Source organism: Vanellus vanellus (genome assembly GCF_965231255.1).
Source record: "Vanellus vanellus genome assembly, chromosome: 13".
Taxonomy (NCBI): domain Eukaryota; kingdom Metazoa; phylum Chordata; class Aves; order Charadriiformes; family Charadriidae; genus Vanellus; species Vanellus vanellus.
The window spans coordinates 114,400-132,482 of record NC_138918.1 but is presented as its reverse complement, the minus strand read 5'-3'; the positions used below and the strand labels follow the sequence as shown (position 1 = coordinate 132,482).

General features: G+C 41.8%; 1 protein-coding gene across 1 annotated transcript in view; it reads left to right on the top strand.

Annotated features, from left to right (window-relative positions):
* Positions 1-18,083, top strand: part of KDM3B (lysine demethylase 3B) — a 64,800-nt gene that overhangs the window by 26,017 nt on the left and 20,700 nt on the right. Inside the window, exons 7-15 of the mRNA XM_082490026.1 lie at positions 510-1,088; positions 3,686-4,931; positions 5,289-5,490; positions 6,846-7,060; positions 8,124-8,276; positions 10,971-11,078; positions 13,460-13,587; positions 14,223-14,502; positions 15,513-15,769. Of these exons, the coding sequence (XP_082346152.1) occupies positions 510-1,088; positions 3,686-4,931; positions 5,289-5,490; positions 6,846-7,060; positions 8,124-8,276; positions 10,971-11,078; positions 13,460-13,587; positions 14,223-14,502; positions 15,513-15,769 (3,168 nt within the window). The remainder of the gene's footprint in view (positions 1-509; positions 1,089-3,685; positions 4,932-5,288; positions 5,491-6,845; positions 7,061-8,123; positions 8,277-10,970; positions 11,079-13,459; positions 13,588-14,222; positions 14,503-15,512; positions 15,770-18,083) is intronic.

The following is an 18,083-nucleotide window of genomic DNA, read 5'->3' as shown; positions in this document are numbered from 1 at the left end:
AAGCAGGCTTGTATGCTTGTGGCATTTCATTGCTTCAGTTGAGAGGTTCCATTGATAGCATTTGAACCTGTGTTTTTACCGCAGGCTAAAGGGCAAGCTATCTCCTGTAGTTAAATATTGCAGGTTTTGGGTAGTGGACAGAAAGTGTGCCCTTCAGAACGACTGTGGGGATTAGACTTGTAGGAAAATTAGGGTGCAGATAGTTTTCATACACTAGCAAGAGCTATGTTGGAGTATGGCCATGTGGCATGTTTCCCAAAATCTGCCATGAACATGGTATGTGCTACAGCAAAGTAGCTCAGCTAAAAATCCTAGTACAAAAAAGTCAAGTCACTTATGCTTGTGCTCCGTGTTGACGTAGTATCTTTCCTTACACGTCTCCATTTGTGATTAAATGTTCCTAAGCTTGAGAGCAGCGCAATAATGTATTCTCTTCTAATAGAATAACGTTCTTTGAACAGGTATCCTGATTGTTCTGTTTAGTAATTGCATGGTTTTGTCTGTTACAGGGAGGGGGCCTAAAAGCAGCTAAATCATCTAAAGGGAAAAAGAAGAAAGAAAGTCTGGAGGGAAAGGATGGACGGAGGAGGAAAAATGCTTCAGATTCTGGGTGTGATCCTGCAACAAAGAAGCTGAAGGAGAGGGGTGAGGTGGATAGCAATGGTAGTGAGGGAGGTGAGGCAAGCAGAGGTCCTTGGAAAGGAGGCTCCAATAGTGAAACAGGACTGGATCCAAGGGCCAAACAGTTGCCTTCATTCATTCCTCAGATTAATCGCAATATTCGCTTTGCCACTTACACCAAAGAGAATGGCCGAACACTAGTAGTCCAAGATGAGCCAGTTGGTGGTGACACACCGTTGCCCTTCACTCCATTTTCCTCTGTGGCCGGACAAGCGTTACTAGTTGGATCTGGGTGTAAAGAGGCAGGAAAATCACTGGAACAGGGTGGCCAAGGCACAGTGACTTCTGCGACTGCAGTTACTACAACTGCTTTGACGCCAACAACTGTGAGAATCTCTGATACCAGTTTGCCGGCTGTTACTGGACAGGAGAAACTTAAAACGGGACGATCACAAGCCCAGGGAGAGGTGAGTGGTTCGCAATCCAGCATATTCAAGACAGACATGCTCATTTGCAACAGATGTTCTGCAACGTATTCCTGTTACAAAGTGTGTCCATGGTACTGAGAAAAATACTTTTTCTCTCATGAATCCCTCCCCTCCCAAAGGAAACCTTTCTGTTATCTGGTCTAAGAAAGAACTCAAAAGAAAATTAAAACATTTGGTGGAGGAGTTATAAGAATCAACTTTTTAGCACTCTTTATTCACCCTTAATCTGAGAAATGCAGCCTTAAAGTCACTTTAAGCACTGCACTTAATATAATTAATTTTGTTGTGTCGTATGGAAGATAACCTACTCAGTATCTCTTGCCTTTATATAAACAAATACATATGAGAATATGGACTGAGTTGAACATGAAGTTACTGAAAAAAAAAAAAAAAAGGCCTCAACACCAGAAAAACAATGAGGCTGCATTTAAAGGACCTTTTATAGATGCCCAACTTGTCTGTTACAGCTATGATATATCTGTAGTAGAAAAATTAGCTGTTCACATCATATACTGTCCAGGGCTGAATGCAAAGATATAATTAAAACATTTAAGATGGGTACCTTTAGAATAAATTTTAATAAAGAGCTCAGTCTGGAAGCAGCTTGAAGACCTTTTAGTTATGTCTTTGTTTTCAAGGGGAAAAAGGGAAAAGTAGAAGGGAAACCCTGTTTAAAAACAAAATAGAAGACTGTTTAAGTAATCAAATGAAGGCTTATAAACACAAAACAAAACCAAAACCCTACCTAAGTAAAGACAGCAAAAATTGAGAAACTCGTGGTCTACTGTATTAAAAAAAAAAAAAATAATAAAGTGAAGAAAACAGGAGATACATTAGAGAGTATGAGGTTGCCAGGAGGTTTACTTTCATCCCTGTCTTTTGTAGTAGACAATGGAATGGGGGGAAAGGCGAGATGTTTGCCTTGGGATAAGGATTCCTAGATGGTAAGATGTAAAGGAGAAATAGAATTGTAGAAGACAGGAGTGTTGCATAATTAAGTTGTTATAGAGCAATATAACCTGCTCTCTCTTCCATTACCACACCCCTCCCACACCCCACAAAATTAAAACAAAAAAAGAAGAAGAAAAAAGTTCAGAGTTGGGAGCAGCTAAAAACTCTGTAGGTGAACAGTGAAAATTATATCTGTCATCAGTGGTATATAAGCAATAACTTCAGTTGTACTGAGGAATTTTGGTACCACCTCTCCTTCCTTCCCTCTCCCCACCCCCAAGTCATTATTTTAAATCATTATTAATAATCTGGCTTCAGAATTTGCAGGCAGATCATTAATCCATTTCAAACTGTATTTTACTTGAGGGAGGGAACCTGACAGAAATCAGTAAGAGTGTTGTAGACAGTTCATGTCTCTTACTGCTTCAGACTGTCCACTTTATCATAGTGTGATTTGATCCCTGAGATTACTTCATAAGCTTGGTTTGCATTCATATTCATATGGTTGTTTTTAAAACTGTTAGAACTCAGTTTGTGAAAATTACTTTGGCTCTAAAAAGAAATATCTGAAATTCTAATATCTGGAAAAAGTGTCATGGGGGACATTCATGTGTTATTTAAGTGATTACAGCTGGAGGTTGATAACGAGGAACAAACTAAACATTAGTTTGCAGCATAGTAGGTGTGCAGTGACACTAATGACCAGTAAGATATGTTGTACAGAGGCTGTGGTTGTATTTAATGTGGCCTTGGGATAAAAGTGTATTAATCCTGAGTATTCCTCGTGAGAAGATTTCTAAGTGGAAACTCAAAGAAAAGGAATAGAACTGATGAGTTAGTTGCAGAATATAATTGGTTACAGTAGGACTGTAGGAATTGGGAAATCTGAATAAGTATAAATTGAGAAGAGGCGAAGTGCATATTCTATATCACTGTTATGGGTCTAGTAGAGATCTGCAAATCAGAAAACTTTGTAGTATTTGAAGATCGTAAAAATTAAGCCCCTTATGCTTAACCTCCACTGAGTAACCCCCTGGAAGGCACCACATCATAGGCATCTCTCTACGTGTCAGCAGCCGTGGCTTGCTGCGACCAGGAACAGTTTGTTCACTAACTGCTAGAGGGTTTTCTTTGTTTAATTAACTTTGCAAACTAAGTTAATTATTTCAAGGGTGCAGGTTAAGTAGGAGAAGCTTATCAGGATGATCTTGGGGGCGGATGAAAGACAGGAAATTACTGAAAAGCAGTTTCAGTTAAGGTTCCCTTCCTGCTGAATTGAATTAAAACAATCAGCGGTTTAAATAACTTGCTTTTCTGTGAATTAGTTCACCCTGTATTATGTCTCACTTTTGTTCTAAAGTGTGATAAGACATTAAGTGTTCGTTTTCTCCATGTGTCTTTAGTATGTGACGGACACCATTAGATCATTAGTTTCAATAGCTTGTAGGCATGAAAAATTAGTCTAGCAGAATCTTTAAAGAAGTTTCTTCATTGTAAATAATTCTGCTGGAAGTTTCTATGACAGGTGGATAAGTAGAATGCTAATTGTACAGTAGATGAACCAAAGTATTGCTGAATCAAACAAGAATCCTTTAATAGGCTAATGCTTTTTAATTTTGTTTCAGAATTCCCGAAATTCACTTTTGCCCTCTTCTGGATTTGGAGTCTCTCTCCCAAGTGCTTCCCAGTCATTGGTATTTGGGGGCGGAAGGAGCCAATCAAATGGCGTGGTGACTCCAGAAAGCAAGCCTTCTGCGTTTCCTTTTGGCTGTAGTACCGGACAAGAGGCTCAGAAAGATTCTGATCTGTCCAAGAACTTGTTTTTTCAGTGCATGTCCCAAAATCTACCTTCCAGTAACTACTTCACGGTCATTTCAGAGAGCTTGACTGAAGATGCCTCTAGTCGGGACTCATTCAAGCAGTGTACAGAGGGTGTGGGTGCTGGGGTCTGTAAAGGTAAAACTCTTTCAGCGGACACTAAACCAGGAGCCCAGTCTGGCAGTTCTGTGGAGCGGAAGCTGCCTGTGGAATCTATGCCTACCCTTACTCCAGCCTTTTCACGAAGTCTGTTGAATACTCGCCCCCCAGATGGTCATGAAAACCTATTTTTACAGCCCCCAAAGCTATCAAGGGAGGAACCCTCAAACCCTTTCCTGGCATTTGCTGAGAAAGCAGAACTTAGTCCTTTCAGTGGCTTTGCAGCTTCATCTCAGACAGGAGTTTCTACTCCCTCTACACCTGTGGGTCATAAGGCTACTTCTGGCTGGCCGGAATCGCTCACCTCTGCAGACTCTTCTCTAGCTAAGAAGAAAACCTTGTTTATAACAACTGACTCCTCAAAGATGATCTCCAGTACTCCTGGTTCAACAGTTGCTGCTGGTGTTCAGAGCCCTTCCACTGTAGGGAATGGCCGTTCCAGCTCGCCGACCAGCAGCCTGACACAGCCTATTGAGATGCCCACACTTTCCTCCAGCCCAACAGAAGAAAAACCAGCTGTTGGGCCTGGGCAGCAGGACAATCCTCTTCTGAAAACTTTTTCTAATGTGTTTGGCAGACATCCGCCTGGCTTTTTCTCTTCACAGGCAGAGTTCCCACAGGAGAACAAAGCCCCTTTTGAAGCTGTGAAAAGGTTCTCTCTAGATGAGCGGAGCTTGACATCCAAACAGGACTCGGACTCCAGTACCAATAGTGACCTGTCAGATTTGAGTGACTCTGAAGACCAGTTGCAGGCCAAGGCTTGTATGAAGGGAATCCCGGACCACTTGATGGCAAAGCTAGGCCCCCATGCAGAGCACAATGCTGAATTGCTGCTGGGGAAAGGAAAAGGGAAGCAAGCCCCAAAGGGCCGGCCTCGCACAGCTCCCCTAAAAGGTGATGACCTGAATGCAGGGTGTCTTGGAAGCACACGGAGGTGGGATACTGGGATATCTCCTGTGCGATGAGCTAACCACAGGCATAAACCTCGGTTATGCCCAGTGGGCAGCACGCAGGATATTTACAAGGCTTGCACTTAGTGCTTCCTGTATGTGAATTAACATGTTCACTTTGAGAAATGTTTAAGCATATATTTGTCAGGACAAAAGTGTGGTGCGCTGCAGACTTGAACAGTCTTACTGGTTTTGCATGAGTATGAGCACACGGATCTCTGAAAATATGTTTACTGGGGGCAGTATCCTTTTACTCTTGCAGTTAACTAATGGATTTTTCCTTCTACTTTGCCTCACCCAGTTGGCCAGTCTGTGCTGAAAGATATGAGCAAGGTGAGGAAGCTGAAGCAGTCAGGTGAGCCTTTTCTCCAGGATGGCTCTTGCATCAACGTAGCTCCACATCTGCACAAGTGCCGGGAGTGCCGTCTGGAGCGGTACCGCAAATTTAAGGAGCAAGAGCAGGATGACTCAACTGTGGCATGTCGCTTCTTCCATTTCCGGAGGTGCTCAAATTCTTCCTTCCTTCATATGTAGTCTATGGGCAGAGCTTGGACCATGTCCGAGCACTAAGTAATTATGTTTCACTTATTTAATGTGCTTGGGTACAATAACGAAGATTTTGAGTGCCTTGCATTTCCCTGCATCTCCTGACTGGAATTCCCTCACTGGGGCGGGAAGAGCTGCTGTTGGAACGTACAGCTCTATGATATGAAGTGAGCCTCCAGGCCCAGCCTAGGGAGATTGAATTTGCTTTATTGGGTAGAATTTTACTGCTGGGTAGCAGTTTGCATGCAGTAACTGCTCTCTCCCTCTTTCATAAGGAGTTCAGAACAGAGATAAAATTTTAATTCGGTCGACAAGTAACTAAACATTGCCAGCATGAGGCTAATGTTTGACTAGGTTTTGTTGAGTACAGAACTGATTTTCAGAAGTAGAACACTGCCTGTGTTTTCTCTCTGTGTTCTGTGCGTCTTCCAGTTCTTTGGCCTGTCGTGCTTCTCTTCGTCATCCTTAACTGCGTATTCCAGCAAGTGCTGTGCATCTTTTTCCAAAAAGATGTTTGTTCACTTTCTGGCATGTAAAGGATGAAGTGAATTTTCAGTATGTGCCACCCATCCAGCAAGGATTATAGCTGCTTCTCTTCCTGAACTTGTTAAAAATTAATCTAGCTTTGAGGTTAAAGACAAGATTGTTTTTGCTCAAAAATGAAGTTAGCTTTAATATTGGCAGGAGACATTCAGGGTTCTGTAACTTATGTTACACCTTTTACCACACAACCACTAGGAGGGTCAACAACTACTGATAAAACAGATGTGACTCATCTCTGTGGAGAGCAGTGGCAAGAATAGTAGGTACGATAAGGACTTTTTTATGTCTTGTAATGTGAACTATTAGAATAGTTGCCAAGTGCTAGTGGCCCTAGCCAGCACTGAAATACTGGTTTCCCCAAAGTTGGGAAATAACCTTCTGAGTTAAACTAGAGAATGAGAACCGTGCACGATTTTACAAGCAGCATCATGCAGCAGCCCAAATAAATTTAATTTTGTCATCTCTTTCTATTAATAGTATAGAGAAATGTGACTTAACAAGCTGTAGCGATTTCCTGTATGTGGAATTTCCCACCAATGCTTAATGGGACCTGGGGATTCATTCTAGTGGGTTTTGTGGCCATTGCTTTTGTGTACCTTATTCTCTGTGTTACTTGGATTTGCGTAATAATTGTACTGGCTGTATAGTATAGCACTCTAGCTTAAGCCTTTTTTCCCCTTTCTGGGTTTATATTCTGACATAGATGCCATTATAAGTTAGTTAAAGGTGATTTAGCAGCTTCTTAATTACCCCATCCTATTTTCTGCAGGCTGATATTTACCCGGAAAGGTATTCTACGAGTAGAGGGTTTCTTGAACCCACAACAGAGTGACCCTGATGCCATGAGCCTGTGGATTCCTTCCTCCTCCCCTGCAGAGGGGATTGATCTGGAAACTTCCAAATATATCCTGGCCAACGTTGGGGACCAGTTTTGCCAGCTTGTTATGTCAGAGAAGGAGGCGATGATGATGGTGGAGCCACATCGTAAGCTGGGCTTTTGACGTGTTTTTTGTCCATCTTCTCTGTGTAATGTGTGTACAATGCAGTGGAATAGAGTTGAAAGTGTAATGTAATTTCTTGTTAAAATGCTTCTCCTTTTCTTCTGAAGAGAAGGCTGCATTCAGTTCTTTGGGGTGTGTGTAATTGTGGGACCGGCATTTCTTTTGGATCAGTGCAACGTTACTACCAAGAAAGCTAGTGGTAACCTTCCCAGGCATCATTATATTATTTTCCAATAAATAAATGCAGAAATTGGCTGACCCATACTCCTGAGAAAACCGAAATAAGTCCAGAATACTTATCACGCTGACCAGTTGTGCTTCAATGAGCAGCTTTTCTTGTGTGTTCCTGTCCTTTTGTGCTCCAGGGACATTACATAAAAGCTCAGGGGTTTCTAGGGAGGGAGCAGTACCTGCGTTCAGCCCGCACGGACTCGGGACACAGCTGAGCAGCTAGCTGCCGGCCTTCCCGCTGCAAGGGGAGTGGGTTTAGAAAAAATTCCTAAAGGTATCCAGTTCAGCTTATCACATGGATAGCTCTGACTATCTGATTTTTCCCTTTAGCTTCTGGGATGTACAAGGGCAGCCCTTGGGAGAGGACTTCCTCTTCCTCAGCAAATGTGTTGGTTTAGAATCCAAAGAGTTGATGGGCATCCAATTAGTAAAACTAAATATGCATTCTTTATTCTTCTATAGGTTCACATTATTTGTTCATAAAACTAGAAGTTGTTTTATAATTTTGCTGTAAGTTCCGTAAGTGGTCCTTGAAATTCAGTTACTACTGAACTCTGTAAGGTGCTCCGTGTCTTTGTAAACTGTGCATTTTGGGACTTGACCTTACTCTTAGAAATGGGGATTTTAATAGTGCCACAAGACTAGGAACTCAAAGGATGTGTCTCTGGATGTAAAAAGTATGTGTTTCTGTACTCTAAGCTCAAGTCATGTTCCTGTGAATTGTTGCTTTATCAATGTTACTGTGATATTCTCAAATTAGGTGGGAGAAAGGCAAAATGTCAAAGCACTAATTTCTAATGTTTCTTCTCTTATAGAGAAAGTGGCATGGAAGCGAGCAGTACGTGGCGTGAGGGAAATGTGTGACGTATGTGAGACAACACTCTTCAATATTCATTGGGTTTGTCGCAAGTGTGGTTTTGGGGTCTGTCTGGACTGTTACCGGCTGAGGAAGAATCGTCCACGCAGTGGTGAGTACTGGATTTTTTCCCCTGCTGTTATCTTTGAGCTGGCTGGCCTTCAGTGGGGATAGTTTCTGGGAAGTTGCTGAAGGTTTTGTGGGAAAGTTAGTGAGTATCAGCTTGGGAGACTGGAGGTTTGGAACTTTGGCAATACTGTCTTATATGCTGCTGTTCCATTCATTGTTTCCTTAGATACCTGTGTTGTATCTATTTGGTTAGAATTTGATTGTTAAAATTACAACATGAGCAGGCATAGGCTGTGTACTGAGAGAGACTACTGTATAGTTTCATCTTTCCTCAGGGAGTATAAAAGAAAAATTTAGTATCTTAACAGTTCGGAATCATCACAAGACGAACTACTAACCAGACATGGTAGAGATCTCCTTTCCGTAACAAGGAGTTAGACGGGAAAGTTCTCTTCTTTTTTTGATTCCTTGATGCACCAAGGTTTCTAATTTGGGAAAAAGCTCAGAAAGTTAAATTTCTAGCAAATAGAGGCACACTGTGTTTACCTGGTTGCGTTTTTGTATATTTTACTGCATTGAGACCGCTTTGGCAGCGTGGGTGCTGACAATAGACAATTTTAAGTGTAAGCCTATTAATGACAGTTACGTTACTATATGGAGCAGATGTACAAAATACTGTGTGTTAGTGAGTACTGCTGTCTATTCATTATGATAAAGGTGCCAGAGAACACTGAATGAATTATAAAAGCAATGTTTTTTTTTTAAAATAGATAAAAAGTCACCTATTTCTATGTCTGTTGTGAGTTAACCCCAGTAGGCAGCTAAGCACCATGCAGCCACCTGCTCACTCCCCCACGGCACTGGGTCTGGGGAAAGAGGAAAGAAAGAGTAAAAGCAGGAAAACTTGTGGGTTAAGATAAAAAATGGGACATAAGGGAAGGAGAAATAGAAAAAGAGAAAAAGAAGACAAAACAAACAAGTGATGCAAAGGCAATCGCTCCCCTCCTCCCCCGGGTATACCATTGCCCGGCAGTTTCCCAAGCAAAAGATGGCCAGCCCCCTTAAACTCCCTCTTCTCTGTTTTTAGGGCTGAGTGTGACATTGTATGGTATGGAACATTCCTTTGCTTAGTTTGGGTCATCTGCCTGGTGATGTTCTGTCCCAACCTGTTGTGTACCCCCTGGTCTGGTGCACCGCAGGGAGAGGGGGGAGTGAGAAACAGAGAAGACCTGGACACTGTGCAAAGGCTGTTCCGCAACAGCCAAAGCGTTAGTGTGTTACCAGCATTGCTTTGGCCACAGGTCTAAAACAGAGCACCACACAAGCTGCTATGAATAAAATTAACTCCATCCTAGCCAGAACCAGTATAATAATGAAGCCTGTGAAATTACTGCCAGAATACACCAGAAGAGAGCATAACAGTCTTTAAGGTGTGGTTAACCAGGGTACAGTGGAAATAGTCGAAAGTAAGTAGAATAGGGTTTCTTGTATCTGCCACTGTACTTGTTTGGAAAAAGCATTTGGGACTGAATATATCACTGACAGAATGTGGTGTAAAGCTGTCTATGATTCAAGGGCAATAGTCACTTAAACCCCTTTTCTTCTGACGTCAAGGAAATAAATATGATAACCTTACCCGTGCCAGGGGAAAATGAAGAGATGTCCTGTGCATATGGGAAGTTTTTACTCACTGGTGTACAGAGGAGGGTCAGCATTGGAAAGATTGGTATTTTACAATGTCAAATGGTAGTGGGGGGGTGTTTGTGTGTATGTGTGTGTATATATTGCTTATCAATGGTGTCTTCCTGAAAACAGTATGGTAAAGTTTATTAATCAAGAAATTTTGGAGTGGGCCAAAATGTAGAACCAAGGCATTACTTAAATACAATTAGTTGCCTCAAGAGGCTTCTGAACTTTGTGCTGTAGAAACAACCTGTGCAGATACCAAGTCTAAAGGAACCTGAAATGAAGTTTTATATGATTGCCCCATCCTTAGAAACGTTCCAGGCCAGGTTGGACAGGGCTCTGAGCAACCTGGTCTAGTTGAAGATGTCCCTGCTCATTGCAGGGGAGGTTGGACTAGATGGCCTTTAAAGGTCCCTTCCAACCCAAACCATTCTGTGATCCTTCTCATATTCTACTGCACTCACCCTCCTCCCCCCCCCCCCCCCTTCCTTTATAAAGGAAGAAGTTGGCATGCAGTTTATGCAGCTCTGTATTTTTAGGCCCAATTTGGGTTAAAATCTGAAGAATTATAAATTTGTCAGACCACTTTTCCAACTATTAGTTTGCTACTTGTTAGCTTTGTAAGTAGATACACTGACAGGAGAGCTTAGTTTCCTCTTGCTGGAACTGATCTGCAGACACGTTCTGCTGAAAAAGCTTGGGAGCTGATGACAAGAAAAAGATAGAATTACTCTATAACTTAGGAAAGCATAATGAGAATAAGAGTATGATATTTAAAAATCGAGGCTAGAAACCAAGATTTTTAGCTGATGGAAAAAACAGGCTACTAGAGATGAAGGGAAAATGACTGTGGTAGTTTTGTAATCTGAAGAGGCAAAGAAGTCGCTGTAGGTCCCGTTCTAAAGGTCTGTATTTGTAGTTTATTTCTGAGATCACCAGGTTAATCTCTGTAAAGAATCTAAAGGAAAAATATTAATGCAGAAACATTCTGTATTGTAAAGTTTTAGTGACTTTTGTACAAAATTTTACTTTTTGTGTGTCTTTATTCCAGAGACAGAGGAGATTGGTGATGAGGAAGTCTTCTCATGGCTGAAGTGTGCAAAGGGTCAGTCTCATGAACCAGAGAATCTTATGCCGACACAGATCATTCCTGGTACAGGTAAGGCGTAAAACCTGAAAGGAAAATTTCCAAATTTTGTTTCAATTCTGAGCAAGGAAGGGGAAAAAATACCAAGATGGTTGGTGTCCTAAGTGATACCTTTTCTAGCATGGATTTAGAGAACTTCCGCTTGCTACAGTGGGAGGGTTGAAGGGAAGGTAACCCAAGATCAAGCTGTGGGTTTCAGGTGAACACCCCTTTGATACTACCTTCTTGTGCTCGGCTGTTTTCAGTTGTATCAGTAAATTTGGTTAACTTGCAAGAAAGATCTTTTCTGTCTGGGGGAGGGAAAGTTAATGGTCAGTGCTGACCATTTACTTGACTGTTTACATAACTGGTCCTAAAGATCATAGAGTCATAGAATGGTTAGAGTTGCAAGGGACCTTAAAGATCATCTCGTTCCAACCCCCCTGCCACAAACAGAGGCACTTTCCACTAGATTAGGTTGATCAAAGCCTCATCCAACCTGGCCTTGAACACTTCCAGCGAGGAGGCATCCACAACTTCTTTGGGTAACTTGTTTCAGTGTCTCACCATCTTCATGGTAAAAAATTTCTTCCTTATGTCCAATCTAAACCTGCCCTCTTTCAGTTTAAAACCATTGCCCCTTGTTCTGTTACTACAGGCCCTGGTAAAGAGTGTCGCTCCGTCTTTATGATCACCCTTTATGTATTGAAAGGCCACAATAAGGAGCCCCTGGAGCCTTTTCTTCTCCAGGCTGAACCACGCCAACTGTCTCAGCCTTTCTTCATAGGAGAGGTGTTCCAGCCCTCTTCTCATCATTTTTGTGGCCCACCTCTGGACACGCTCCAGCAGATCCATGTCTGTCTTGTACTGGGCGCCCCAGAGCTGGATGCAGGACTCCAAGTAGTGTAAAGGGGCAGAATTGCCTCTCTTGACCTGCTGGCCACACTTCTTTTGATGCAGCCTGGGATACAGTGTGGCTTTCTGTGCTGCAAGCACATGTTGTCAGCTCGTGTCCAATTTTTCATCTGCCCATATCCCCAAGTCCTTTTCTGCAGGGGTGCTCTCAATCCGTTCATCCCCTGTCTGCATTGATATTGAGTGTTGTCCCAACCCAGGTGTGGGACCTCGCCATGTTGAATTTCGTGAGGTTCATGTAGACCCACTCGCCAAGCTTGTCAAGGTCCCTCTGGATGGCATCTCTCCTCTCTAGTGAATTAACAGCACCACTCAGCTTGGAGTCATCTGCAAGCTTGCTGAGGGTGCACTCAATCCCACTGTCTATGTTGTTGATGAAGATATTAAATAGTATTGGTCCCAGCAAGGACCCTTGAGGGACACCACCTGTCACTGATTTCCACTTGGACATAGAGCTGTTGACTGTAACTGTTTGGATGCAGCCATACAGCCAATTCCTTATCCATTGAATCGTCCATCCATTAAACCCATATCTCTCCAATGTAGCAGCAAGAATGTTGTGGAGGACTGTATTGAAGGCCTTGCAGAAGTTTAGGTAGATGACATCTGTTGCTCTTCCCTTGTCCAATGATGCAGTCCAATTGAAGAAAGCCACTAGACAAGTGAGGCGCGATTTGCCCTTGAAGTCTTGTTGGCTGTCTCTAGTCACCTCCTTGTCTTCCATATGTTTTGACATGTCTTCTGGGAGAATCTGCTCCATGATCTTACTGGGTACTGTGGTGAGGCTGACTGGTCAGCAGTTCCCAGGGTCCTCCTTTTTACCCTTTTAAAAAATGGGCGTGATTTTTTTCCTTCTTGGTTCCTAATACATCAGCAATGCCTGGCTATTCTCAGTTGCTCAAATCACCATCCCCTTCCCCCACTAAATCTAGTTTAAAGCTCTCCATATGAGTCTGGCCAACTTGTTAGCAAAGACTGTCTTGCCCCTCTTGGGCAGGTGTATCCCATCAGCTCCCAAGAGACCTGACTTCTCAAAGGTAGATTCGTGATCAAAGCAGCCAAAACCTTGAGCATGGCACCAGCTATGCAGCCAGGCATTCACCTGTTCAATTCATTACCTCCTTACTCTTAATGGGAGGATAAGGGAGAAGGGCACTTGTGCGCCTGATACTTTTAACATTGCTCCAAGGGCTATATAGTCTCTTTTCGTGGTTTGAAGTTGCCTCATTGCAGTCTTACTGGACCCTACATGGAATAGTATGAGCAGATGATAATCTGTAGGATTTGCCAGGCATGACAGCCTTCTGCGACATCGCAAAGTTAGTGTTAGCACAGTTCTCCGCACTATTCAGAGACAAATGCCTTGTTATAGCATGTGATCTTAAAAATAGTTAGTAATGCTAAAAAAAAAAAACACCCCTCTGAATATATATTATAGTTAAGGTCTTGGTTTTAGATTTCTTTACATGTAATATTAAAGATTTTAACTTCATTTCCAGCGCTTTACAATATTGGAGACATGGTTCATGCAGCACGAGGCAAATGGGGTATTAAAGCCAATTGTCCATGTATTAACCGGCAGAACAAATCGGTGTTGAGACCAGCTGTCACTAACGGAATATCACAGGTATGTGATTTGAGGCTGAAATTACCCTGTTTGACATAATGTTTTTAAGATCTATTAAAATGTTAGATCTTTTAGACTAATCTGTTGTGAAACGCCAACTTTATTTTCTCCATATGTATTCTGAGTGTTTTAGCTTAGCAGAAATCTTCTGGGATGCTTTTCAGGGATGTGTGCTGCAACTGTTATTTACCAGGTGGATATTTGGGCTAATACTCTTATGTGGAAGTTGGGTAGGAAGCCATTTGTATTGATGCTGATTCTGTATCTTAAAACAAACCGCTATGACTAGCTTGCAATATGTGTGTTTATTTTGTTCCTGAATGTTATGCTGAATCTAGAGCAGTTCTGTTACTGTTCACACAAAAGTCCTCCTGTAAAAAAAAAAAGAAATCAAAAAGCCTCAGCTTGTGTTAAAAGATGACATGGTAAGAATTCACACCACCAGCTCTGATGTACACGGAGAAGCAGCTCCTGTACTCTGCTGCTACATAAGCCTAAAGGAGCTCTACTGTGTGTTTAAAGCAAACGAACAAGCAAAAGCGACAAAACCTAATGCATTGGATAACTAAAATGTCTCGCAAGCTGAACTCTCCCCTTTAGTCAGCATTTAGCAGTTGTTTATATTTTTGTTTTAGCTTCCGACTGTAAATCCTAGCGCATCAGCCTCTGGAAACGAGAGCACCTTTTCCACTGGAGCAGGGACAGCAGGAGTGGGGCAACTAGAAACGGACACTGTTGTAAAATCTGAAGCAGCTGATAGTAGGATAGAAGAATCTGCAAAAACAGAGACATTACCAACCAATAACACTGGTGAAATAAAGACTAACAGACCACTCTGTCCAGAAACAGCTCCATCATCAGCCTTACACTGGCTTGCTGATTTAGCAACGCAAAAAGCGAAAGAAGAAACAAAAGGTGAGCAGAAGACGTGCCCTCTGGGGCTGGAATTAAAAGATAAATGGCAACATACTGTTTGGTGGCTATTCTTTGTGAGAGTGCCTAGCCCTAAATAGAAGAGAACCCGGTTGTTTTTCTTCCTTTGCCTCTTAGAACTAGTTTTCTTTTACAGGCTTGGAAATACTCAAAGCTGGAAAGATGATGATACAGCTGAAGATAAAAATACTGTCTTGTGACTCCCAGATTATTTCAGTGCCAGTTCTTGTATTTATTTTCTACGTAATAAGCAGTTGGTATGCTGATGTAAAATGATAGTAATCAATTTCATATGCAGCTTTGTCACTTTATAACTATTGAAGTAAATAAAGCTGTTTTGTGTGCTATGGGAGGAGTGCGTTTCCAAAGAATTGAGACAGTAGAGTCCACTTGGAGGGTCAGAGGAAAGCTTAGAACTTCTTTAATACTCAATAGTTTGAGTGTGATTCTCAATATGAAATAACTGTTTACAGAATACACTTCCCAGTTGTCAGAGGTAGCATGACTAACACAGGAGTTATTCCTGTCCATATGTCTAGCGTGAACTACTTTATATGTCGATGTTAAATGTTCATGACTCCCCCTAGTTTTGCGGGGCTTAATCACGGTAATGTTTTGACTACAGTTAAAGTTTGTGTATTTCATATTGAAACGTTAATTCAGAAAGTCAAGGAAATGTTTTTTAATTGAGTCTATTACAAAGTTGTGGTTTCCTGTGTATCAAACACGTTCAGATCAGATCTACTATGCTATTCAAAACCCTAACAGCATACTAAGGGTAAAATCTGTCTGAAGTATATGATATCTTTGATTCTCTTTGAGGTGCCTCTTTCACTGTTGCAGTGATAATTTAGCTTTACCATAAGGTTTTGTCAATATCCCATTTAATGCCAGAGCAAATAATTTCAGAGAACTTTGTGATCATTTGAACTTTGCCTTGTTTTCTTTTTTTTTTTTTTTTAATCCCCCCAATGTTGCTATTTGTCTTGCAGAATCAGGATCGCTGAGGTCAGTGCTTAATAAAGAGTCCCATTCACCCTTTGGATTGGATTCCTTCAACTCCAGTACAAAGGTTTCCCCACTAACCCCAAAACTGTTCAATAGCCTCTTGTTGGGTCCAGTGACATCTAGCAACAAAGCTGAAGGCTCCAGCCTCAGAGATCTGCTACACACAGGGCCGGGAAAGCTTCCTCAGGTCCCATTAGACGCAGGAATCCCCTTTCCTCCGGTCTTTTCCGCAGCTTCTACGGTAAATAATTTTGTATTCCTTCAATGATGTCTGTTCTGGGAAAGAATTTCATGGTGATCTAACAGTTTTCATCTAAATGTTTTATAATATCTTAAGTGTTGAAACAAATGCAGTATCTCAACAAAACTCACCACCCCACAAAGCTGTAGAGAATTTTGATGCTAATTGTTAGTTTGTGGTTTGGTTTACTACTGCTGTGGAGAAGCTATTCCTTGCAAGAGACCAAGAAAGTGAGTTAAATATAGCTTTTAAATTGTTTAAATGATAATCAGCATCCCTATAAAAGCTCACTTTAAATTCCACATCTTTAAAAATATTGCAAGAGCATACCACAGAAAAAGACAAAAAGCTATGAGCAAACCAGTTCCTTAAAAAAAAACCCTTATGTATACTTGAAAGGCATTTAAGATAGAATATGAATTTAAGAATTTAAGGTGTAGTTTCTGTTTCTGGATGCTTATTCTGGAATAAGGATACTTTGTTTCTTTTTAATCCATTTTGGAGGAAATAACCTTAAAAAACCCTGAACAAATTAACGGTATTTGAAATGGTTAAAAGCATTTAGTTTAAGAGAAAGATACATTCTGTGGAATTTATCAAGGCTTAGCTCTTCTTGGAGAATGCTTTCTCCAAAAGCATAGGCATAGGCAATGAGGAAGATGATGAAATGTCTTGTCTCATACCAGAAATATTTTTTCCCTCCATGTGAGGCTGGAAGGATGGAACCTTAATAATAGTTCTTGTTGTTTGGTTTTGGTAGAGGGAACTGTATGGGAAAATGTGTCACTGCCACAGGAAAGTGAATCCAATAATACTTCCACCCCTGCCCCCTCCCATCACCGAGTGCAAGTGAAGAAATTGTGATCACTTGTTCTAAAGCAAATTATTCCTTCAAGGGTTGAGAGGGCCTGTCGCAGCTTGTGTCCCTGTCCCTGCAACTATGTGCATTCTCTGACCACACTGAATCAGATCTATCATGTAATGTCTTTTTTCACTTTCTTAACTTCTGGTCTTCACAGAATGATTTAGATTTGAAAGAGCTTGTGGGGAGCTCTAGTCCAGCCCCCCACTTGAATGCCTGGATGCTTCATATAGAATACACATGAGCAAAGCATGCCTGAGAAACAACAGTTGTGTTGGTCAAATTGAGAGGAATAATAGACTGCTGTCCGTGAAGAGAATCTTCTTGGTGTTTCTGGAGCATTGGCATTGTGTTGTGAAGAGTAGTTAGCATTGACTGTAATAGCTAAACTGCATTTTACCTATTTCATGGCCTCTAGAGAGTCAGCGTAAAGGTAGGTGTTTAAGACCATCATAAGCGGATGATGTTATGATCTAGTCTTGCTCGCATAGGACGGGCTGTAGAAAACTAACATGATCCCAAGCAGCAGTACAGGCTGGGGTCTGACTAGCAGGGGTGTAGCCCTTCTGAAAGGAGCCCGGGGTCCCGGAGGACGGCAAGCTGAACCGGAGTCAGCATTGCGCCCTCGCAAACTGTCCTGGGCTGCATCAGGAAGCATACAGCTGGAGCACGTTGAGGAATGTGATTATTCTACTCAGCACTTGGTAGGCCACACCTGGAACACTGCTTCCAGTTTTGGTCTCCCCAGTTGAAGAACGACGCTGAAAAATTGGAGGGGATCCAGTGGGGGAGGGGCATGAAGAATGACTAAAATGTTGGAGAGCTTGACACATGAAGAAAGGTTGAAGAAACTGGTTCTCTTTGACCTAGAGAAGAGAATGCTTTGGGGATCTGATCGATCTTATCATATCTGAAAGGTAGTTACAGGCAATAGGGAGGAACTCCTTTCACAAGGACGCATGGTAACAGGGCAAGAGGCAATGGGCACAAGTTGCTTCAGGGGAAATTCTATCTAGGTATAAGAAAAAATTCTCACTTTACATTCAAGCAGTGGAATAGGGTGCCCTGGGAAGCAATGTAATCTCCTTCCCTAAGAAGTTAAGGTTTGGCATTACCCAGCCCAGAGTAACTTAACCTGATTTCAAAGGAAAGTTATACCAAACGATCTCTAGGTCTTCCTTCTGACCGAGACTCTTCTGTAATTCCATTCACATTGTCTACTGAATGAGTATCTTCAGTTATGAATAGTGTTATAGTGTTACGGTTTAGATTGATAGTTTTGCATATAGTAAGTTTTCTGTCTATTGAACTTTAGTTTTAAAGATTGCAAAATAGTTTGAGCAATAGTTTTTTGCTGTTACTGTTCACAGTATCACACGGTATCACAGTATGCTAGGGATTGGAAGGGACCTCAAAAGATCATCTAGTCCAATCCCCCTGTCGGAGCAGGAA